The following is a 17828-nucleotide window of genomic DNA, read 5'->3' as shown; positions in this document are numbered from 1 at the left end:
CGGTTCCTCCCAAAGTTGACCCTAAAAGCTCCATTTGTCACCCATGACCGCTATCATGCCTCCATGCCAGCTAAAGAGCAAAGAAAATCAAATAACCATCAGAACCGCATAAAATCATGATGCATATACCACAATCAAGTACCACCCTCTAATCCTTCTCGAGATCTTTTGGACTTGGATCTCCGATACCATCTTCATTGATAGCGAAAAGACAATCGCTCTCTGGTAAACATGGACTATCATAGATCTTGCAAATTCTAGTCTCTCCACGACCCTTTTTGAGACTTAATCTAGTGGTACTTGCATGCGCAATAATATTACCGCCAATAGGTTTCTTGGGGTCTGGATTGAACATAGCACTTGGTCCTCCATCAACTTGTGCAACAACTTGATTTGTGATTACAACAGCGATACCAAATTCATCGGCTAGACGTTGAAGCATGCGCATGAATTTTGCTAGATGCATTTGACGAGAGGATAATTCACCTCTTCCTGTGAAATCTGTGCGGTAAAGTGCGGTGGCACTGTCAACAATAAGTAGGGAGAATCGAGTTTCGCACATCATTTGTGCTGCTTGATTAAGAAGTTGCAATTGATGATCGGAGTTGTATGCTCTAGCATATGCAACATTGTCCAAAACCTCTTCTCCAGATAGACCGTATCGATTGGCTACCGCGAGTAAACGTACAGGACGAAATGTGCCTTCCGTATCGATGTACAGACATTTGCCTTCTCCGCCACCCATATCAAATGGCAATTGACAGGTAACTGCTAGAGTATGACAAATCTGACTCTTTCCAGTACGGAACTCTCCAAATATTTCGGTGACAGATCCTGTTTCTACTCCTCCTGCTAGAAGTGTATCTAATTGCTTAGATCCGGTCGTGATAGATATCAATTCGCTTCTTCGTTGATGCATTTCAGTGGCGGTTGTGAAACCCATAGGAACCATTTTCGATGCTATCAAGATGTCAGCAAGTCTGCAGGAGACTTCAAGTCATGATGTATAACTGACCTTCTGTAAGAATCTTTGTGGCCTTCTGTTCAGAGATACCCTTAATTTGTTCTAGAATTCGTCGCGGCGTATATGCGACAGACTCTACAGTATTGTAACCACCATCTACGATCATTTGAATATCTCTCTTAGTTAGACCTGCGACACCCTGACATGATTATTAGAAAAAGTGCGCAATCAAGGCGAAGACATGGCTTACCTCTAAGGCAGAGAGTGGCGTTGGTGCACCAGGACCTCCCAATCCTCCATCGTCCCCAGATTGAGACGCTTCGATTTCTTCTGAAGTCATTTTATGGACAATATTTTTGAAGCGTAATGAAAGTAGTTTGGTGAATTCTCAGAATGAACAGATTGAAATGAAAGTATCGAGTAGCTTGTATGTTGTTGAAAATGTGACGATTAATTCTTGGAAGGAATGGACGCGTTGTTGACGTGCATCCGAAGATTAGCCAAAATCACGATTTCACATGATTTGAATGTGGGTATTAGTCATCAGTTACTCCTCGATGTCATGTCATGGCGAATCAGCTATATTCTACGGTTTTTTCTGTTTCTTTCCCCCAAGTCACTCAGAAGTATAACTCTCCAGTTCCTATTTGATATTATTTCGAGTTAGTTTATCTACAGCCTCACAATGAGTGCCTTGCTATGTTCATCCGCCCTTATGATTATTCTCAAGTCATATAATAGTTACCATCCTTCATCTAGGAACCACATTTGCATAATCGTAACATAGAATCAATTCCCTGAGTTTCAAAACCGTCTTTAACAAGCAAACTGCTATGGTAATGACGATGTACTTCTGAAAAGTTCTTATACAGATGCTATAACAGTAGGTAGTCCAACATCGAAGTAACCCCCATCCCTTTGAAGTTGTCTTGCAAAGAAGTAGCGTGAATATACAAATTCTTCCCTAAAATTAGCATTTCGACCCTCTTCAACACAAGCTCTCAATCCAAGTGATTAAATCCCCTGTAAAACCCGCCAAATGCACTCTAAGCACGCAACTTCTTGTGTCCCTCGCCTCCTTTAAACTTGCACGGAGAACACCCACTCCAATCTCAACTTGTAGGCCTGATCTATACTCTACACACTAAGCGACACACTCTATCCCCTTTCCAATAACGTCGGCTGTTCCAAGAATCATTGTCGAAGATTTGAGGTCTACTTGCAATACATCTGTGCAACACCTCGCAGTAGTCGCATGCAGATACGAAGAGTTCGGCAATGTAACTGCAGGCGAGTAAGAATTGAAAAATTGTCATTGTTATTGTCCTTAAGTTCTCGGTTCATCGTTCGAGGAGTGTGGAGAGGATAGTATTTGAAGAGGATGCCAGTGCCAGCAAAGTAGAAAATTGTCCAAGTTGAGAGTTCTAACACGTAATCGATGATTATGCTGTATAAAACAATGTTCATGCTGGCCTGATCATGATCGGACATGGAATGGAGGGGGGTTGGTTTGAAGAAAACACAACGACCAAAATTCCTCTTTCGAGATTGGTAGGAACAAACGCAACCCAGGATAAACGAGAGAAAAAAATTGGATCTGAATATCTAATTATCATCTATCATCATACATCTCATCGTTACTCATTAAGCTAGACTACCTAAGCAATATGAATCATTTTCCTTTCCAAATTTCCCTTCTCACAAAGCAAATATACGATTTTCCCCACTCCCTTCAGACACCAACAATATTCAGCTATGAAATATTGAAAACGATTTTAATCACCACCACCCCGTAATATGTAACGCCAAAGATGCTTGAATTGCTCTGCCCGCCTATTGCTCCATCATGTATCGTCCATTCGTAAATTCTTCGCGTCAAACTGGTCAGTATACCTTTTTGACTAGGTACTTCATCGTATTTCTTAGCCATTATTCAAACCACTGAAAATCTTGTCTTTTTCTGTAACTTGTTTGGGTGTAGTGGTGCCGATGAATCAGAGTTATTGGCATTCCAACCCTCGTGACGGCTGACACCTTTTCCTTTGACATCAATAGGTGGTTGAGTACCGAATGTGCCTGCGGGTAAGATCTCGAAACCAGAATTGACTCTCCTGATTGCCTTATTCTGATGAAGTTCTCCAGGTATAAATTGTGAAGAGGGAGAGCGACTCTTAAGAAGTGGGGCCTTAGAATCAATTGTGTTGTCAGTGTGTCGTTGATCTTCAACTGTTTGAAGATTAGATCCATGTGCTCTGTCCATACCACGTATATAAGGCGGTACAAATGGATCCATCTCATCATCTTCAGGGAAAAGAGGAATTGAAGAATATTGACCCTTGCCTTTGGTTGTTGGTTGGTGAGAGAATGATGGAAACGCGGGAGTCGAAACTTCTGGAGAAGGAGTCCGGGTAGGATAATTGAAGGGTCGATTCGGTTGTGGATGCCTAACACGAGAAAAAGTCTCATCAGAATCATCAGAAGTACCAGATGAGCGTTCATTATCAGCAGCGGCGGCAGCATCAGAGAGCGATGGTGAAATCGATGCATCTGATCGACGACCTCCGCGAGGTTTATGAGTATAAACTCTGTCAGTTTCTGAATTTCCTACGAGATGACCGAGTGTCTCTTCATCATATTGATGTTCCCCGACTGTTCCAAAACGTAATTGCGACGACTTTGTTGGCTTGTAGGTTGCTCGTTGACGAGATGAATTACGAGGATCGGCGATAAGAGTATCATCATCGCTAATACTTCTGTGGCTTGAGAGTAGTGCAGATTCGCTATATCGGAAGTTTGGCTGACCGGATTTGGGAGGTGTTGGATGATTATAACTATCGGGAGATGCGTGTGCATTGGAGTTTGAATTTGGAGAAGAAAGTTCAAAAGATGAATGGCGCTGAAGTTTGATGCTAGGCACAGGAGTGTTGGTTCCGGATATCCATATTCCATCCACTTGAATACCACTTTGAATGGCACGAACTCCGAACGGGATATCGGCGCCTTTCATGGGTTCGACAAATTGTCCACTTTGTCGTAATTCTTCAATCTTCATGCGCTTCTCCTCATCGATTATTTCCTGTCTAGCAACTATTCTGTTTGTCCACAATAATTTGATATATCCCGCGCAAAAAACAGCCACAATAGCACATCCCAAAACCTAATATATATATCAGTGGATTAATTGCAGACAGGTGAGATGGAGAAAACTTACAAATGTCATCTTTTCCCACAATTGCCAGGAAACAAAGAATGATATTGCCATATTGAATATGAATTCTTGAGTCTGTTCGAATTCTGTAGAGTAATCTCAAAGAGTGTTTTGAAATCGTTTTGTCCAATTTGATCCAAAGCAAATGCTTCCTACGAGGAGGGAGCTTCTACAGACTCTGAAAAGTCTGTGTGGAAGGTAGATCTCGTAGTATGATTCGAAGGAGATGGAAAGACGCGGCCGAGAATTTTGTATTTCCGAGACTTTGCGGTCGCCAGATTTGGAAGTCACTCTCTGAAAGTGTTCTCTGATTAGGCAAGAGTAATTTCCATCCAAAAAGAAACGTGCTCAGTCGTTGACTTATTATTGAAAGATATCCCCAGCAAGAGTAAGAGGTACTCTCAAGTTGGTTCTCGTATCAATTTTTTTGACTAATCAAAGTATTTGCGTTCGATTATAAAATGAAAAGTACCTTTGTTCGCTGCGAAGCCTCTCTTCAAATTCCCAATGTTTGATGTGGTAACGAACGTAGGATGGCTGATATTACTCAATGAAGAGGCTTGGAAAATTTGCGACCGATAAGATAAATAGTTTGTGAATAGGAGTGAAGATATTATTCAGATTTAGGTGCGTGTCCGACGTTGATCAAAGTAAATATTTTTTGCATGTGGTTGATGTTGTGCTTGTTACTCCAAAGAAAGAAAGAAAGAAAGGTAATCGCTTTGGGAAGGTCGGTTGAGAAAGTGATGTTCTCTACTCGTTCACTTGGGAGAAGAACACCAGGAAAGCTTTTGACATATAATTTCCTTGTGTGCTGGCTCTTCGGAAACCTGCAGATTATACCACATTTTTGAACTTCGAATGAACGTGGTATTTCCAATCTAAGTATTCGGAAATTTGCGGTACTACAATCATGCATGCGTATCTTAACACTCCTCTGAAATGGTAGAAATTATTCCGAAGGACCCTCGAAAAGCAGTACAACTCCAAATACTGGCAAGCGACGCAGGTATTTATTTTAAACTAATATCCACGAAGACGAATCATAAGAGAAGAAACCCTTGGTTTCGTTCTCAGGGATGGATCAGAAGACTTTTTCTAACATTTGGAGACAAGTCTCTCACAATTGGGGAGGAGGATGGAACTTGATATACAGATACGAGGTTCAATGGAACGCACACAGGAATACCATCACATTTGAGTTTCTCAAAACCTTGTCTGTGCCTGCAGGTCTCAGTATCTGGGAGCATCTCTAACAAAAAAGAAAATTGATTTTTAGGAGGATATGCATACTGAAAATGCGCATAACACCGGCGAGATTGGGTTGGCTGAGATATCCGTTTGCTTCTTTCTACTATGTGCATATCATGCAGGTAGACCTGAAGTTCATCAATCAGAAGTCGCCGTTGAAAGAATTTGCCCATTAGGCTATTCTAGATAAGAGTTTTGACCAGCTTTTGCTTCGGTAGTCAAGTGGCACAGGAACACAATGGGAGTGGTGCCATGGATCTGTTGAATATATCTCCATGTTGATAATCATCGCACAATTTGGAGGCCGGGCAGAATGGAGAGAAGTTGGAGAGCTGATGAGCCTAAAGTACAAGCTTTTCCCTTTCGACTTTAGATGTTCGTGCCCGTATCCAAACTATCATTTTGTTTATTGCTTGTCATGTTGAGAACGCCTCAAACGTTTGCCAAGTATTCAAGGATTTTTGATAAAATAAAAAATCGGAAGGATGGTTCCTTGGTTTTAGTGGGAGCCTCGAAGCAGCTTCGAGAAGTATTCGAAATTATGGACCCTTGATCTGACAACAGCAGCTGATCAATGTTTCCAGACTACGAGGCACCATAAAAGATCAAGAATGGAAGAAAATCAGAAGAGTTACAACGCTCAAGGTTTGGTGCAGGAAGTACACGAATTCGTTCAGCTCCTTGGCTTCCTTCAAGTTCCTTGACTATACGTGTTACATGTCCGACTACTGCATGGATCGGTACGAGAAGCAAGGTAGGAATCACGATTATAACTGCTGTTGATTTGAATTTGAAATGTCATCTCGGCTGCTAAGGGATATGGGAATCGCAGCAAAAAGTACGGCTCATGTCATACATTGTCTATTCGTATCGACTTTCTTAAATCCCCTTGGAATTATCATTGGTGGCAGCTAGCGATACGTCATACAATTCTATAGCTCATCCCGAAGATTTGGTTAGGGCCCGAGTAGATACATTCATTCGCCTTATTGTCAATGTCATGCCATCGTAAGTATTCTGATAAACCTTAAATAATTCCAACTTCCCACATCTATTTACAAATAGAACCCAACTCTCTTTACCGAATTTTCTCTACACACGGTAGGGGATTATTCCAAATTATCGATAATACCTTGGAATGATCGACCTCGGTTCGGCCAACAAGAGATCAATACAAACAATGGAGACCGACCCTCTCTCGTGATCAGCCCAGAAAACGGAGCACTGAGAGTCCGAGTGGCTTAGGGAAAAATCGTTTCCAGATAAACAACCAATCACCAATTCTTGCAACGAAGACGTCAATGCTAAACTCTCGAGTCTTAAAGTTCAGTCCTTAAATGGTCCGTTTCCAAGTTTGAGCTCTAAAGACAATTGATTTATATCTCGTAATTGCTCAATTCTGTTATTCATTATACAAGACCTAAATATGCCGATTATTCGAAATCCATTCGCAAGGAAACAGGATGCTGGGTTACAGCCATCTCAAGACCAAGATGTTTCTCCCCGCCCTTCCTTCGAACGAGTTTCTACACAAGCTTCTCGAGCATCTTCGATGAGTATCAAAACGGTGAAAAGCGAAGAACCTTCGGAGTATAAAATGAGTGGTATGATGCCTTTGTTTAGATGCTACCAGGTTCGCCCGGAAGCAACGGTAAAAGCTGGCTAACGGGACAATTGCATAGTTGTAAACGATAGTGGCGTGTATCTACCTGTAAGTATGGGCAAACCCACGACATGTCAATATAACTGACTAGGCCCAAAGCCGTCCCCACCGGAAAAGAAAAGTTTCTGGCCTCGCAGCAAGAGCAATCTTTCCGCAACCTCAATCAATACCCGAACGACCTCAAATGATGCGATTGATCCTTTCCCAATCTCAAGAGAATCGTTTGATTCATATAGAAGATCATTTGTAAGTTTAGACTTTCCAAAATCGTGATGCAAGTAGGTCTCTGATCTCTGCAAGGATATCTCAGCTAGATCGCCCATAAGCCCCATCGATGGACACGGTGGGCGACAAAGTCTTGATTCAGCAAGATTACCTCGAATGCAGCGATCTGCCATTGGTGACAGACGGTTCGATAGACAGCCACCAACGACCGAAGAAGGATTTGAGGAAGTAGGGCTAAACGATGGCGCCAATGACCCCGCCAAACAGATCAAAAAGAAGGGATTCTTTTCAAAATTCGGCGATGAAGCACTCCCATCATTCCATATGCCAGGTAGAAAGCGTGGTCAAAGTGGTACAGGAGAAGAACTTGGGAATATCCCTAAGCCAACCAACACCACACCAAAGGTCGAAATAGATGAGGTTCGCTAGGGCTTGATTATGATCTGGATTTTCTGGAAAGGAGAAATTATAGGCGTTTGGATTAAATCTGTGTATATGCTGCACCAGTATACCTACAATCGCTTGGGAACTGGTCCTAAAAAAATTGTGGCGAGGGCCGTACATCAATTCCAGATGCCGCAAAGCTGCTGGTGTAATGATAATGTTAAATTTTAATAACACCAGGCTTATACTGTGACGTCTAACGAGTACAGGTGACAATCGAAGCTAGAGGGTATGGTCATTACTAGTAGTGTGATATAGCAAGCCTGCTTAGGAGACATCGTTTTTAACACTATTGACAGAATCATGTGAAACAATTGTTCTATATCGTCTCATGTTTTCTCAACTATAAATAGAGAGATTCTGAATTATGGTAACAGATCAAGCACAAGTTTGAAATCCAACCGTTTGGATTTACAATCTCCATGCTGTCTAGAATGTCGAGAATGCAACCTACTAGGTCGGGTGCCTATGATGGAATTTGGCGGGGCAGATTCGAGGATTAGCGTTATCGTCTAGCTTATCGTCAGAAAAAAAGTTGTTTTCTGCCAATTCCCCAGAAACTTTTTTTCAGCATCAATCAATCACCCTTCCAACCATCGACCCGTTTTCTACAGTCTTAAAACTCCTCAGATGGCGAAGACAAAGCCAGGAAACAAGAAGAGCAACAAAAGCGAAAAAGCAGCCCTCAATCGCACCTCCGCAAAATCTACAAAAGCTTCTTCACCGCCCGCAAACCCAATGGATTTAATACTAAAAGCAACGAATCGTCTGCAAGAAGGCGACATTGAAGGTGCTGTGCCTTTTGCGAAGAAAGCTTTGGACTTGGTGGATGTCCAAGCAATCGAAGCACTGCCAGTCTTAAATTTATTAGGAGAAATTCATGTAGAATTGGGAGATGTCGATTCGGCGAGACAGTATTTTATGCAAGCAGCTGGAATCGATGAAGATGGAGAAGTGAGCGAGGAAGTTGGAGGTGGAGCTGAGAAGTTCTTATGGTTGGCACAGTTGAGCGAAGAGGGTGGAGAAGACAGTGTCGGCTGGTATGAAAAGGGAGCTATCAGTTTGAAGGCACAAATTGGAGCTTTGTTGGAGAAGGCAGAAAAGAATAAGTTGGATGAGGCGGGGCTCGCTACATTGGAGGAGAAGAGAAGGAAGTTGGCCGTGGCACTTTGCGGTGTTGTCGAAGTTTATATGACGGATTTATCTTGGGAAGAAGATGCGGAACAGAAATGCGAGGCATTGGTCACAGAAGCTACTATGGTCGCACCGAATTATCCTGAACCATGGCAGACATTGGCAAATGTCAGGATATCACAAACGAGAATGGAAGATGCGCAAGCAGCATTGAAGAGAAGCTTAGATCTGTGGAAAGATTTACCTCCTGAGAGTGATGTCGTCCCGGATTTTCCTACAAAAGTCAGTCTAGCGAGATTGTTGATGGAGGCGGACATGGATACAGAGGCCATTGAAGTACTAGAACGCTTAGTTGGTGAAGATGATACTAGTGTCGAGGTTTGGTACTTAGGTGGTTGGGGATTGTATATCATGGGAGAGAAGCAAAAGAACGGAGAGAACAAACAACCAGAGAGTAACGGCGAGGGAGAGAGTTGGAGGGTCTCTTGGATTTCAAGTCAACAGTGGTTGAACCATTGTCTTCGACTCTTCGAGCAACAAGAATATGAAGATGGGCGCCTGGGTGCCCACGCTAAGGAGCTCGTATCGATTTTGAATGCTGAATTGGGAGAGGAAGCCACAAACTCTAAGGTTGAATTTGGAGACGATGGAGAGGGTTGGGATGAGGATAGCGATGATGACGAAGAAATGGCCGAATCATAAAGTAGATTTTCTGGGTACAAGGGTCGAAAGTGTTTGATTTCAAGGGATATGAAGTATATCATGGCGTTTGTATAGGGCGAGCGCAGCAAATGAACTATCCTGCGATGAATGATAGATAATGAAAAGACTTATGGCAATGATCATTGTGTATCCAATACAAACGGCGAGTTTGGAAATCTGTTAATTTTCTCCTCACTTCATTCCGTGTCATATTTACTTTTATGGACAAAATAGCTTTGTAGATTGCCCCAAACCAACGCCAGCAATGCAACTCCATACCTGGGAATAATGTGCAACCATATAATTATGCTTCAACCTTCAACTTATCCACACCCTCAACAGGTACATCATCATAGTCCTCATCCTCCTCAACCTTTCCAGCCATACCACTCTCCCAAAGTTGTCTTCCAGTAAGCGCAATGACAGCATCCTTACCCTTATTCTTCTTTTTCTCTGCCGCTTCTTCCTCTGCTTCTTCCTTGACCTTAATTTCCTCCATCTCCTTTTGGAACCCCTCTCTCCACTTCATAAATGACTCTCTCGTAACTGGCTCTCCATGAAACTTCTTATTCTCCTCGGCCTCTACCGCCAACAACTTCTGCTCCTGTTCTTTTTCCTTTGCTTCTTGTCTTTGCGTAATAAGTTGCTCTGCATTTTCTTTCAAGGTAGAGACTAATGTGAAGATCATAGCCATGCCCATATTCTCCTCGATTGTCTCGGTCAGTCCATCAAGAAGGACTTGTTTATCATTTGCGACACTAAAAAATGGATGAATAGGCGCATTAGGAGTTGGTAGTAAATCTAGAGTGGGTGGTTCTTCGGGATATTCTTCAGGGTATTTGACTTGTAGAAGCATCGTCGGGGGTTCTGATTCATCGCCATCTGGGTTTGTCACGTCGAGTAGAATCGAAACTCGATATTCCGTCTCTGATATATCTGTGAAGAGTGTTAGGAGGGTTTGCTGCGGGGAGGACAAGAATTTGGATCCCGGCGCTGAAAATTGTCGCCAGAACAAACATACCATGGATTTCCTCTGGGAAAATACTGTCGAGAACCTCCCTCTCCTCAATTTGATCTTCTCTTCCCATCTTGTACAATCGCTTTATTGTTTCCCTTTAAACAAAAGCCTTCGATATTTCGTGGGGTGGTGGGTTAAAGTTATGCTATCCAAGATTAGCTTAGCGCCGATTTGAAAAAGTTTATCTTTTATCAGACAAAAAAAAGTTCCCCAAGTATACCACGAGGCAGCCCATCCGTGGAAATAATATCAACAATTGTACCAAAATGGCTCCAGTAACAACATCGAAGACAATGGTGACAGGTATGAAGAGAAAGTCGGCACCTGCGAAAGATGTTCATTTGAAGGAAAATAAAAAAGCGAAAATTGATTCAGGGAAAAAGGGAAAGGACTCAAAATCTAAGGCTACGCCTGTGAAGAAGGTCGAATCTGAGAGTGAAGAGGACTCAGACTCTGACAATGGAGGAGCTGCTTTGGACTCTGCTTCTGCAGATAGTGAGGATGTGGATACGGAAATGAAAGACATTGAAGGTCTACACCCAGACAGAGTTAAGGCTGTTGTCGCCAGCAGTGAGCTCCCTCCTAGCATTATGTTAAAGGATTTTCATACTTACACATTACAGGTCAATCATCGAAAGAGGCACATGCGAAACAAAAGCAATTGGCAAATGAGAGAAAGGCCGCAAAACCATTAGCAGATCAATTGGCACGCACGAAGAAGATTTGGGAACGTTTACGCCGAAAGTCGCATGTCCCAAAGGAAGAGAGAAAACAATTAGTCGAGGAACTTTTCGAGCTCATCACTGGCAGAATCAAGGACTTTGTTCTTAAGCATGACAGTGTAAGAGTTGTTCAAACCGCAATCAAATATTCCAACCCAGAGCAAAAAAGATTGATCGCAAAGGAGCTTGCTGGAACATATCGTCAATTAGCCGAGAGTAGATACGCAAAGTTCTTGATCGGAAAACTGTTGGTCCAGGGAGATGATGAAATTAGAGACCTTATTGTTCCTGAGTTTTATGGACATGTTCGTCGACTTATCAAGCACCCTGAAGCTGGATGGATTCTCGATGATATCTACCGTGGAGTCGCTACCAAGCAACAGAGAGCTATTATTCTTCGAGAATGGTATGGCGCTGAATTCGCCGTTATGGAGAGAGATACCTCTACGTTCTTGACTGGGGAGCTCGCCGAGATTTTGGCTGCTGAGCCTGGAAAGCGAGCACCTATCATGCGATATCTACAAGAAATGATCAACCATCTCTTACAGAAGAAGACTAACGGTTTCACTCTTCTTCACGATGCTATGTTGCAATATTTCCTCAATGCTAAGCCAGGAACTGAGGAGATTACCGACTTTATCGAGTTATTGAAGGGAGACGAGGAAGGCGATTTAATGAAGAATTTGGCTTTCACTAAGTCTGGAGCAAGAGTCGTTTGTCTTGCTTTAGCATATGGAGGTGCCAAGGACCGTAAACATATCCTTAAGATGTACAAGGATACATTACAACTGATGGCAGGAGATCCAAATGGTCACATTATTATCCTCACCGCATACGAAGTCATTGATGATACCGTCTTGACTGCGAAGTCTATTTTCCCAGAATTGCTTAGCAAGGATGAAGAGAAGCAAGTCGAGAACATTGCATTCTCCGCCAACGATCTCAACGCCCGCACTACACTTCTCTATCTTTTCCAAGGTCGCTCAAAATCTTTATTCCCAGCAAGCCACAACTCCGATCTCGAAATTCTCACTGAAGTTGACACAATCAAAAGTACTACCTCTAAAAAGGACCCAGAAATTCGTCGCCAAGAACTAGTCAAGTCCCTCTCCCCCTACCTCCTCAAGGCTATCGCCTCTGCAGCTAGAGAACTTATCGCCACATCTTTCGGTTGTCAATTCGTAACTGAGGTTCTCTTCGGCGCCGAAGGAGATAAATCAGCAGCTCTTGAAGCACTCGCCGAAGCTGTATCCGGAGACCCAACATATATTCAACCTCCTGTCGAGGAAGGTGCCATGAGTACAGAACCTCCTTCCCACATCGCAAGCACACCATACGGTGGAAAGATGATTAAAGCTCTTATTGCAGGCGGTCGTTACGACCCAGCTACCAAGTCCGTCGTGCCAACCGAACCAGCATTGAACTTTGCGGATATCTTGTATCCCCATATTAAGGAATTTATTGTTGAATGGGCAACTGGATCTAGTTCTTTCGTGATAGTTGCATTATTAGAATCTGAATCTTTTGGAAAGAAAGACGAAGTTAAGAAAGTTTTGATTAAGAATAAAAAGAAGTTGGAGAAAGCGGCAAAGGAAGAGACGGCGGAACAGAAGAGCAAGAGAGAAGAGATTGAGGCAAAGGAGAAGGACAAGAAGGCCAGTGGAAAGGGTGCTGCGAAGAAGGCAAAGGGCGGAAAGGAGAAGATGGTGGGTAATATGGGCTCGAATCTGATCTTGAACATGATCTGAGCATGTGACATGGAGACAGGTGGATGAAAATGGGGAAGGGAAATTTTAAGACAGATAGGGGTATGGCTGTATAGAACGAGTGCATTGTAGGAGTCTCGGCGTTTGTGTTAAAAAGTGATCCATAGTCTATAGATACCTGGATGCTTTACCTTGGTATCCAATGTACTCAATATAATGTTGCATAACAAAATACGTTATTTTGATTATTCAATGTAGTTTGGCAGGTGATATTTAATGCAATATGGATGTGAATGTCGAGCACCGTCTGAGGATTTCTCAAGCCACCAATACAAACGAGGTCGAATAGGAGATGTAAATGGAGAAGAATTAAGGTATTGATTTTTGTATAAGAATAGCTAGGACCAAATTTACATGCACCTTCAACATCGAATCATGGTACATCCATGTTGCGAGGGAATGATGAAGGATGAGAACTTTGGTTTTAGGTGTCTTGGGGGAGTCCTGAACTTGAGCCTCCGTATCAGTATCTGAATCGTCACTAACCCAATTCAGAATATAAGATTATATTCAGATTTGGCTAGGAGGGCTCTGTGATTCCTTTTCGCTGACTACTGCATTGCTAAAACTCTCAGTTGTTGAGAACATTTGCGTGTCCATTCAGTTTTATTCGGCTAGAGGTGTGGACAGCTTTGACACGCTCTATTCAATTCTATGTCTATTTGAAAAACCTCAAGGTATATCCAATATATTACAATACCCACTATGTACCCCAAGTAACTCCATCTCGCATTCTATATCACCTCCCCATCTAATCTTAACCCCCACGAAAACCACCCACTATTGTTTCCCTCGCTTCTCACCCCTTGAGCGCCAAAGACGCCTTCAAGCTCCCCACGACCGCAAAGCAAATCAACGGACTAACAGCATACGCCACCGTCACAAACTTCGCAATCGCCATCTTCTCCTCCTCATCCGCACCACTCACATCCGCCAGCGCTGTGAGTTTCGTAGCCGGTGGTCCCGTCGGCATCAACATCAACACAAACCATAATATGGGATCGTTATCCAACCATCCGGTGTGAGAAGCAATGAGATAGATAACTCCGATGCTGACGATGGGCCATAGGATAAAGCGGATGAAACAGATGGTGAGAACGACGAGTGAGGGGACTTTGCCGCTCGATTCACCCTTTTTCATGCGTAAGAGGGAAGAGGAAAGTTTGGCGCCGACGACGACGAGTTGGAGGGCGGCGAATAGCTCGCCGATATTTTTGAGGGAGGTGGTGAGCCAGGCTTTGAAGATACCGCCGGATGAAGGGGAGGCGAAAAAGATGCGGTGGAGAGGGGGGGTGAGACCTAGGAGGGCACCGAGGAGAGCGCCCAGGAGCGGGGCGTTGATGAAACTATAGAGAGTTGATATCACATTTCGGATCTTGAGAGGGATTTTCTTCCATTCTTGCTTTGATTTTTTGGCGGCAGTAGTTCTACTTCGGGCAATACTGCGTGGAAGAAGAGTGGATGTTTCGTTTGAGTATTCTTCTTCTTCTTCTGCGGTTCGTCCGGCGGAGTTGGTGGGATGCGCATATTCTTCGTCGCTTTCAGTGGGACTGTGTGTGTGGCTTGGTTTTGAATCTTCGTCGGGCTTGTCGGGGGCTTCTTCGTCATCTAGAAGTTTGGGGCCGAGCGCGAAGGTAAGACTATTTCCTACCATGGAAGAGACGAGGAAATAGGATTTTGCGCGGCTGAGGGTTGCGGAGGGGGTGTCGGATTCGGACATGGTTAGGTTGGTGAGGATACCCGCTGTGTCGAGGGCTTGGATTAAGAGGAGGGGGAGCGCGGTGGTGTTGTTGAAGCATACTGAGAGATTGTTAGAGGCTTGAGCTTGAGGGATAGGGAAGAGAATGAGAGCTTACTGGCTGGTACACACCAAGCGGGAAATTTGAAAGCTCTCTTAAGAAGCATTCCTAATGCCATTGATGATAAAGTATATATCAGTGCCCATACTTGACAATTGTTAGCTTTATACATACACAGACAATCGGACAAAACTCACGCAAAACAGGTACATATCTATATGCAGTATCCGCTTTCAATTCCTCTCCAACATTTGTGATTAAAAGCGCAGGTAGAAACAACCTAACAGCCGTTTTCGAAATATCTCTTGTGGAAGACTCCTTCAACAAATTAAACCTCGATGTAATAACTCCATAGCTTATTGTTAAGAGGACTGTTAATGAAGCTTGAAGAGCTCCTAGAAAAACAGGAAGAATTCCTTCGGTTGCCGAATCTGAACCTCCCATGATTTTCCTGATGCTTTTGAATTGTCGAGACAGTAAGGGAAGAAACGGATAGTAATTAGAGGGATTGCTACAAAATATGAGAGACATTCAACTTATCTTATAATACATTACCTCTCTCTCCAACACGCGTTCCAAGCCCACCGACGCGGCTCATATGTTTGTAAAATCTTGGTGCCAACGCTGTCTAATGTGCATAACGTCATATTGACAGGGGACACAAAGAGAGGTCCGACCAACTACTTGGTAAGATTTGTGGGAAGGAGACGTTCCAATTTATGCAGGTCCTTAACCTTATTAATTGATGGAAAGAATTGGATACAAGCTTTCGGATACAGATCTTGGTGGATTGATCGGCCATTTTGATAGTGTGACAGGAGTGCTTGCTGGAATAGGAGATGTATACCTCGCATAGGTTCCTTAGTCATTTCATCTCGTATCGCGTGTCGCGTGTAGAAACTAGACGAATGGAATAACTCTAGTAGGTGTAGGATTGGATTTCAGTCTGATATCTAGAAGAAAGACATCCGGGGTACACATGCAGTCGACAAATATCCACCTTATTCATGGAATGATAGTTTTCCTCGCCAAGGAAGGATATTATCATCATGAGGAAAAAATAGAGTGGTGAGATTAAAGCGGTCCGTGCATGCATCTTCCACCATCGTTTGCTCACATCAACGTCGCATGTAACCTCTTTCGAACATATCAACTCCTTGGACTCCATGGATGTGTTTGAATCTATCACCAGATTGATTGCCTGTGAGTTGATATCTCTGGATAAATGCTTGTGGTAAGCCTTCAAGCAAAGCTGTATCGTGCATGACGTTATCAAAAGTTCGGGTTCAACCACAAATGGGCGAATGTATACGGATATATAAAAGCTGGCAGTGAACCCCGATCATTTAAAACTTTCAAGTAACGAGTCAAATATTGTATTGAAGTTTACAAGGTAGATAGGGTTCAAAGGTAGTCAACCAAAGGCAGTTGAAGTGAACAGTGCGCTCTGGACAGGTTTCTTTGTTCATGATCTACTATTCCCCAGATTATTCTTACTTCCTACTTACAGCATCAATTTCTATCTTAACACGACCTAGAACGATTCACTATCCGCAAAATGCCTCCAACTCTTTATCTTATTCGACACGCCGAGGCCGAACACAATGTCAAGTTTCGTTTTACCCCTCCGTACATACTTCATTCCTCTACTGATCCCCATCACAGAGTCGATTCCACATTCCAGATCCAATTTTAACTCCTAGAGGTCGTACAGAATGTCAGAACCTCCGCAAACCATTCCCGCATCATAATAAGATTGACCTAATTCTCTCATCACCCCATCGCCGTGCCATTGAAACCACTCTTTTTTCATTTAGCAATACACTTGCCCGACCTGAGGTTCCTTATCTTCTAGTGCCTAATGCTCAGGAAGTTATTGCCAAACCTTGTGATATAGGGTTCTCACTGGACATATTGAAGAACGTAGAAATTCCCAAACTGTGATAGGATGAGGGATTAGCCTTTGGTGCGGAGAAGATTGACTTCGATTTAATGGAGGATGAATGGAATTCGAAGGTTTGTGTGATGCTTTGGCTGCTTTTGGAGAGCCGAAATCTCAGGTGGTATCAAAAGGGATTCTAAGCATCCGGAAAGTTGCTCCTGTAACTGATCAAGTGTTATTTTCCAGAAAGATTTCTATGCACCTAATCATGGAGCCGTCGAAACACGGGCTGCTGCTCTTCGAGCATGGCTCTATGGGCTTGAAGCACAGTATATCATTCTAGTGGCACATGGAGGGTTCCTTTATTACTTGACTGAGGACGGGACAGTCAGTGATCCGAAGAAAGGTATTTTCTCGTCAAGATATCCTCCCTCCCTGGAAGTTTGTCTTATAACCAACCAATAGGTACTGGTTACAACAATTGTGAAGTCCGAACGTTCACGTTTACGAAAGACTCGACAGCAGAAAGAGCTCGCATTGTTGAAGTTGGAATGAAGAGGCATGGTGTGGAAACGGACAACACTATTTTGGCAGAATTGAATGAGGTCGGGTGATTCTTGGAGTGCCTATGTGACATTTTTTCCCTTTAGTTGGCTATTATTAGCTAGACTATATGCCAGATTCTCAAACGAATTAACGGTGTCGTAACTTTTTGGGGGATCTCTTGATCGCTAGTATGGAGCCATCGAAATCAGCCTCTAAGCTAGTGGTGCGATAGATATAGCTGATCTCGACCGCGTCTTTGGAGTGAACACTGAGAATAGTACCAATTGAGTCATATAGCCTAAGACATAACGAATTATGCTGATTGTCCTGTGCATATTACGGGTGGAAAATGTGACCAGGAGCTCCTGCGGACTCTGGTAGCGAGGCTAGCTGGGTTGAATGACCTGAAGACACTGCTCGCGGAGTTTCGCTGAGCTACGAAGATGTTGACAAGAAGTTTTTGTTCCTGAAAATAAGCTATGACCTCTCAACGCAGTACTTGAA

At 43.2% G+C, this 17828-nt stretch overlaps 8 protein-coding genes across 8 annotated transcripts; 4 read left to right on the top strand and 4 right to left on the bottom strand.

Annotated features, from left to right (window-relative positions):
• Nucleotides 1-148: 148 nt before the first annotated feature.
• Nucleotides 149-1304, bottom strand: EAF01_001570 (uncharacterized protein; the record flags this gene model as incomplete). Its single annotated transcript, XM_038909820.1, has 3 exons — nucleotides 149-960; nucleotides 1016-1163; nucleotides 1215-1304. The coding sequence occupies 3 exons, from the start codon at nucleotides 1302-1304 to the stop codon at nucleotides 149-151; spliced, it is 1050 nt and encodes a 349-aa protein (XP_038774632.1).
• Nucleotides 1305-2897: 1593 nt separating this feature from the next.
• EAF01_001569 (uncharacterized protein) lies at nucleotides 2898-4226 on the bottom strand (the record flags this gene model as incomplete). Its single annotated transcript, XM_038909819.1, has 2 exons — nucleotides 2898-4121; nucleotides 4176-4226. The coding sequence occupies 2 exons, from the start codon at nucleotides 4224-4226 to the stop codon at nucleotides 2898-2900; spliced, it is 1275 nt and encodes a 424-aa protein (XP_038774631.1).
• A 2623-nt stretch (nucleotides 4227-6849) lies between these two features.
• On the top strand, nucleotides 6850-7740 carry EAF01_001568 (uncharacterized protein; the record flags this gene model as incomplete). The annotated part of the gene is made up of 4 exons (XM_038909818.1): nucleotides 6850-7027; nucleotides 7106-7134; nucleotides 7186-7332; nucleotides 7387-7740. 4 exons carry the CDS (start codon nucleotides 6850-6852, stop codon nucleotides 7738-7740), a joined length of 708 nt encoding a protein of 235 aa, XP_038774630.1.
• A 645-nt stretch (nucleotides 7741-8385) lies between these two features.
• Nucleotides 8386-9591, top strand: EAF01_001567 (uncharacterized protein; the record flags this gene model as incomplete). The annotated part of the gene is made up of 1 exon (XM_038909817.1): nucleotides 8386-9591. One exon carries the CDS (start codon nucleotides 8386-8388, stop codon nucleotides 9589-9591), a length of 1206 nt encoding a protein of 401 aa, XP_038774629.1.
• Nucleotides 9592-9732: 141 nt separating this feature from the next.
• Nucleotides 9733-10739, bottom strand: EAF01_001566 (uncharacterized protein). The gene is made up of 2 exons (XM_038909816.1): nucleotides 10613-10739; nucleotides 9733-10527 (listed from the first exon to the last, which is right to left on the bottom strand). The coding sequence occupies exons 1-2, from the start codon at nucleotides 10677-10679 to the stop codon at nucleotides 9896-9898; spliced, it is 699 nt and encodes a 232-aa protein (XP_038774628.1). The 5' UTR covers nucleotides 10680-10739; the 3' UTR covers nucleotides 9733-9895.
• A 136-nt stretch (nucleotides 10740-10875) lies between these two features.
• On the top strand, nucleotides 10876-13079 carry EAF01_001565 (uncharacterized protein; the record flags this gene model as incomplete). The annotated part of the gene is made up of 2 exons (XM_038909815.1): nucleotides 10876-11179; nucleotides 11233-13079. 2 exons carry the CDS (start codon nucleotides 10876-10878, stop codon nucleotides 13077-13079), a joined length of 2151 nt encoding a protein of 716 aa, XP_038774627.1.
• An 817-nt stretch (nucleotides 13080-13896) lies between these two features.
• Nucleotides 13897-15340, bottom strand: EAF01_001564 (uncharacterized protein; the record flags this gene model as incomplete). The annotated part of the gene is made up of 3 exons (XM_038909814.1): nucleotides 13897-14897; nucleotides 14954-15043; nucleotides 15094-15340. The coding sequence occupies 3 exons, from the start codon at nucleotides 15338-15340 to the stop codon at nucleotides 13897-13899; spliced, it is 1338 nt and encodes a 445-aa protein (XP_038774626.1).
• Nucleotides 15341-16454: 1114 nt separating this feature from the next.
• EAF01_001563 (uncharacterized protein) lies at nucleotides 16455-17701 on the top strand (the record flags this gene model as incomplete). Its single annotated transcript, XM_038909813.1, has 5 exons — nucleotides 16455-16525; nucleotides 16564-16819; nucleotides 16844-16912; nucleotides 17025-17184; nucleotides 17244-17701. The coding sequence occupies 5 exons, from the start codon at nucleotides 16455-16457 to the stop codon at nucleotides 17390-17392; spliced, it is 705 nt and encodes a 234-aa protein (XP_038774625.1). The 3' UTR covers nucleotides 17393-17701.
• Between the last annotated feature and the right edge of the window lie 127 nt (nucleotides 17702-17828).

Source organism: Botrytis porri (genome assembly GCF_014898465.1).
Source record: "Botrytis porri strain MUCL 3234 chromosome Unknown BPOR_002, whole genome shotgun sequence".
NCBI lineage: Eukaryota > Fungi > Ascomycota > Leotiomycetes > Helotiales > Sclerotiniaceae > Botrytis > Botrytis porri.
Note: the sequence above shows the minus strand (reverse complement) of the source record. Positions and strands in the feature narration are given on the sequence as shown.

Bases quoted from the DNA above. Each gene is read 5' to 3' on its own strand.
- EAF01_001566 (XM_038909816.1), bottom strand. From the start codon at position 10,679: ATGGGAAGAGAAGATCAAATTGAGGAGAGGGAGGTTCTCGACAGTATT. The intron at 10,528-10,612 runs GTATGTTTGTTC...CACTCTTCACAG, and splicing joins TTTCCCAGAGGAAATCCATG to ATATATCAGAGACGGAATAT.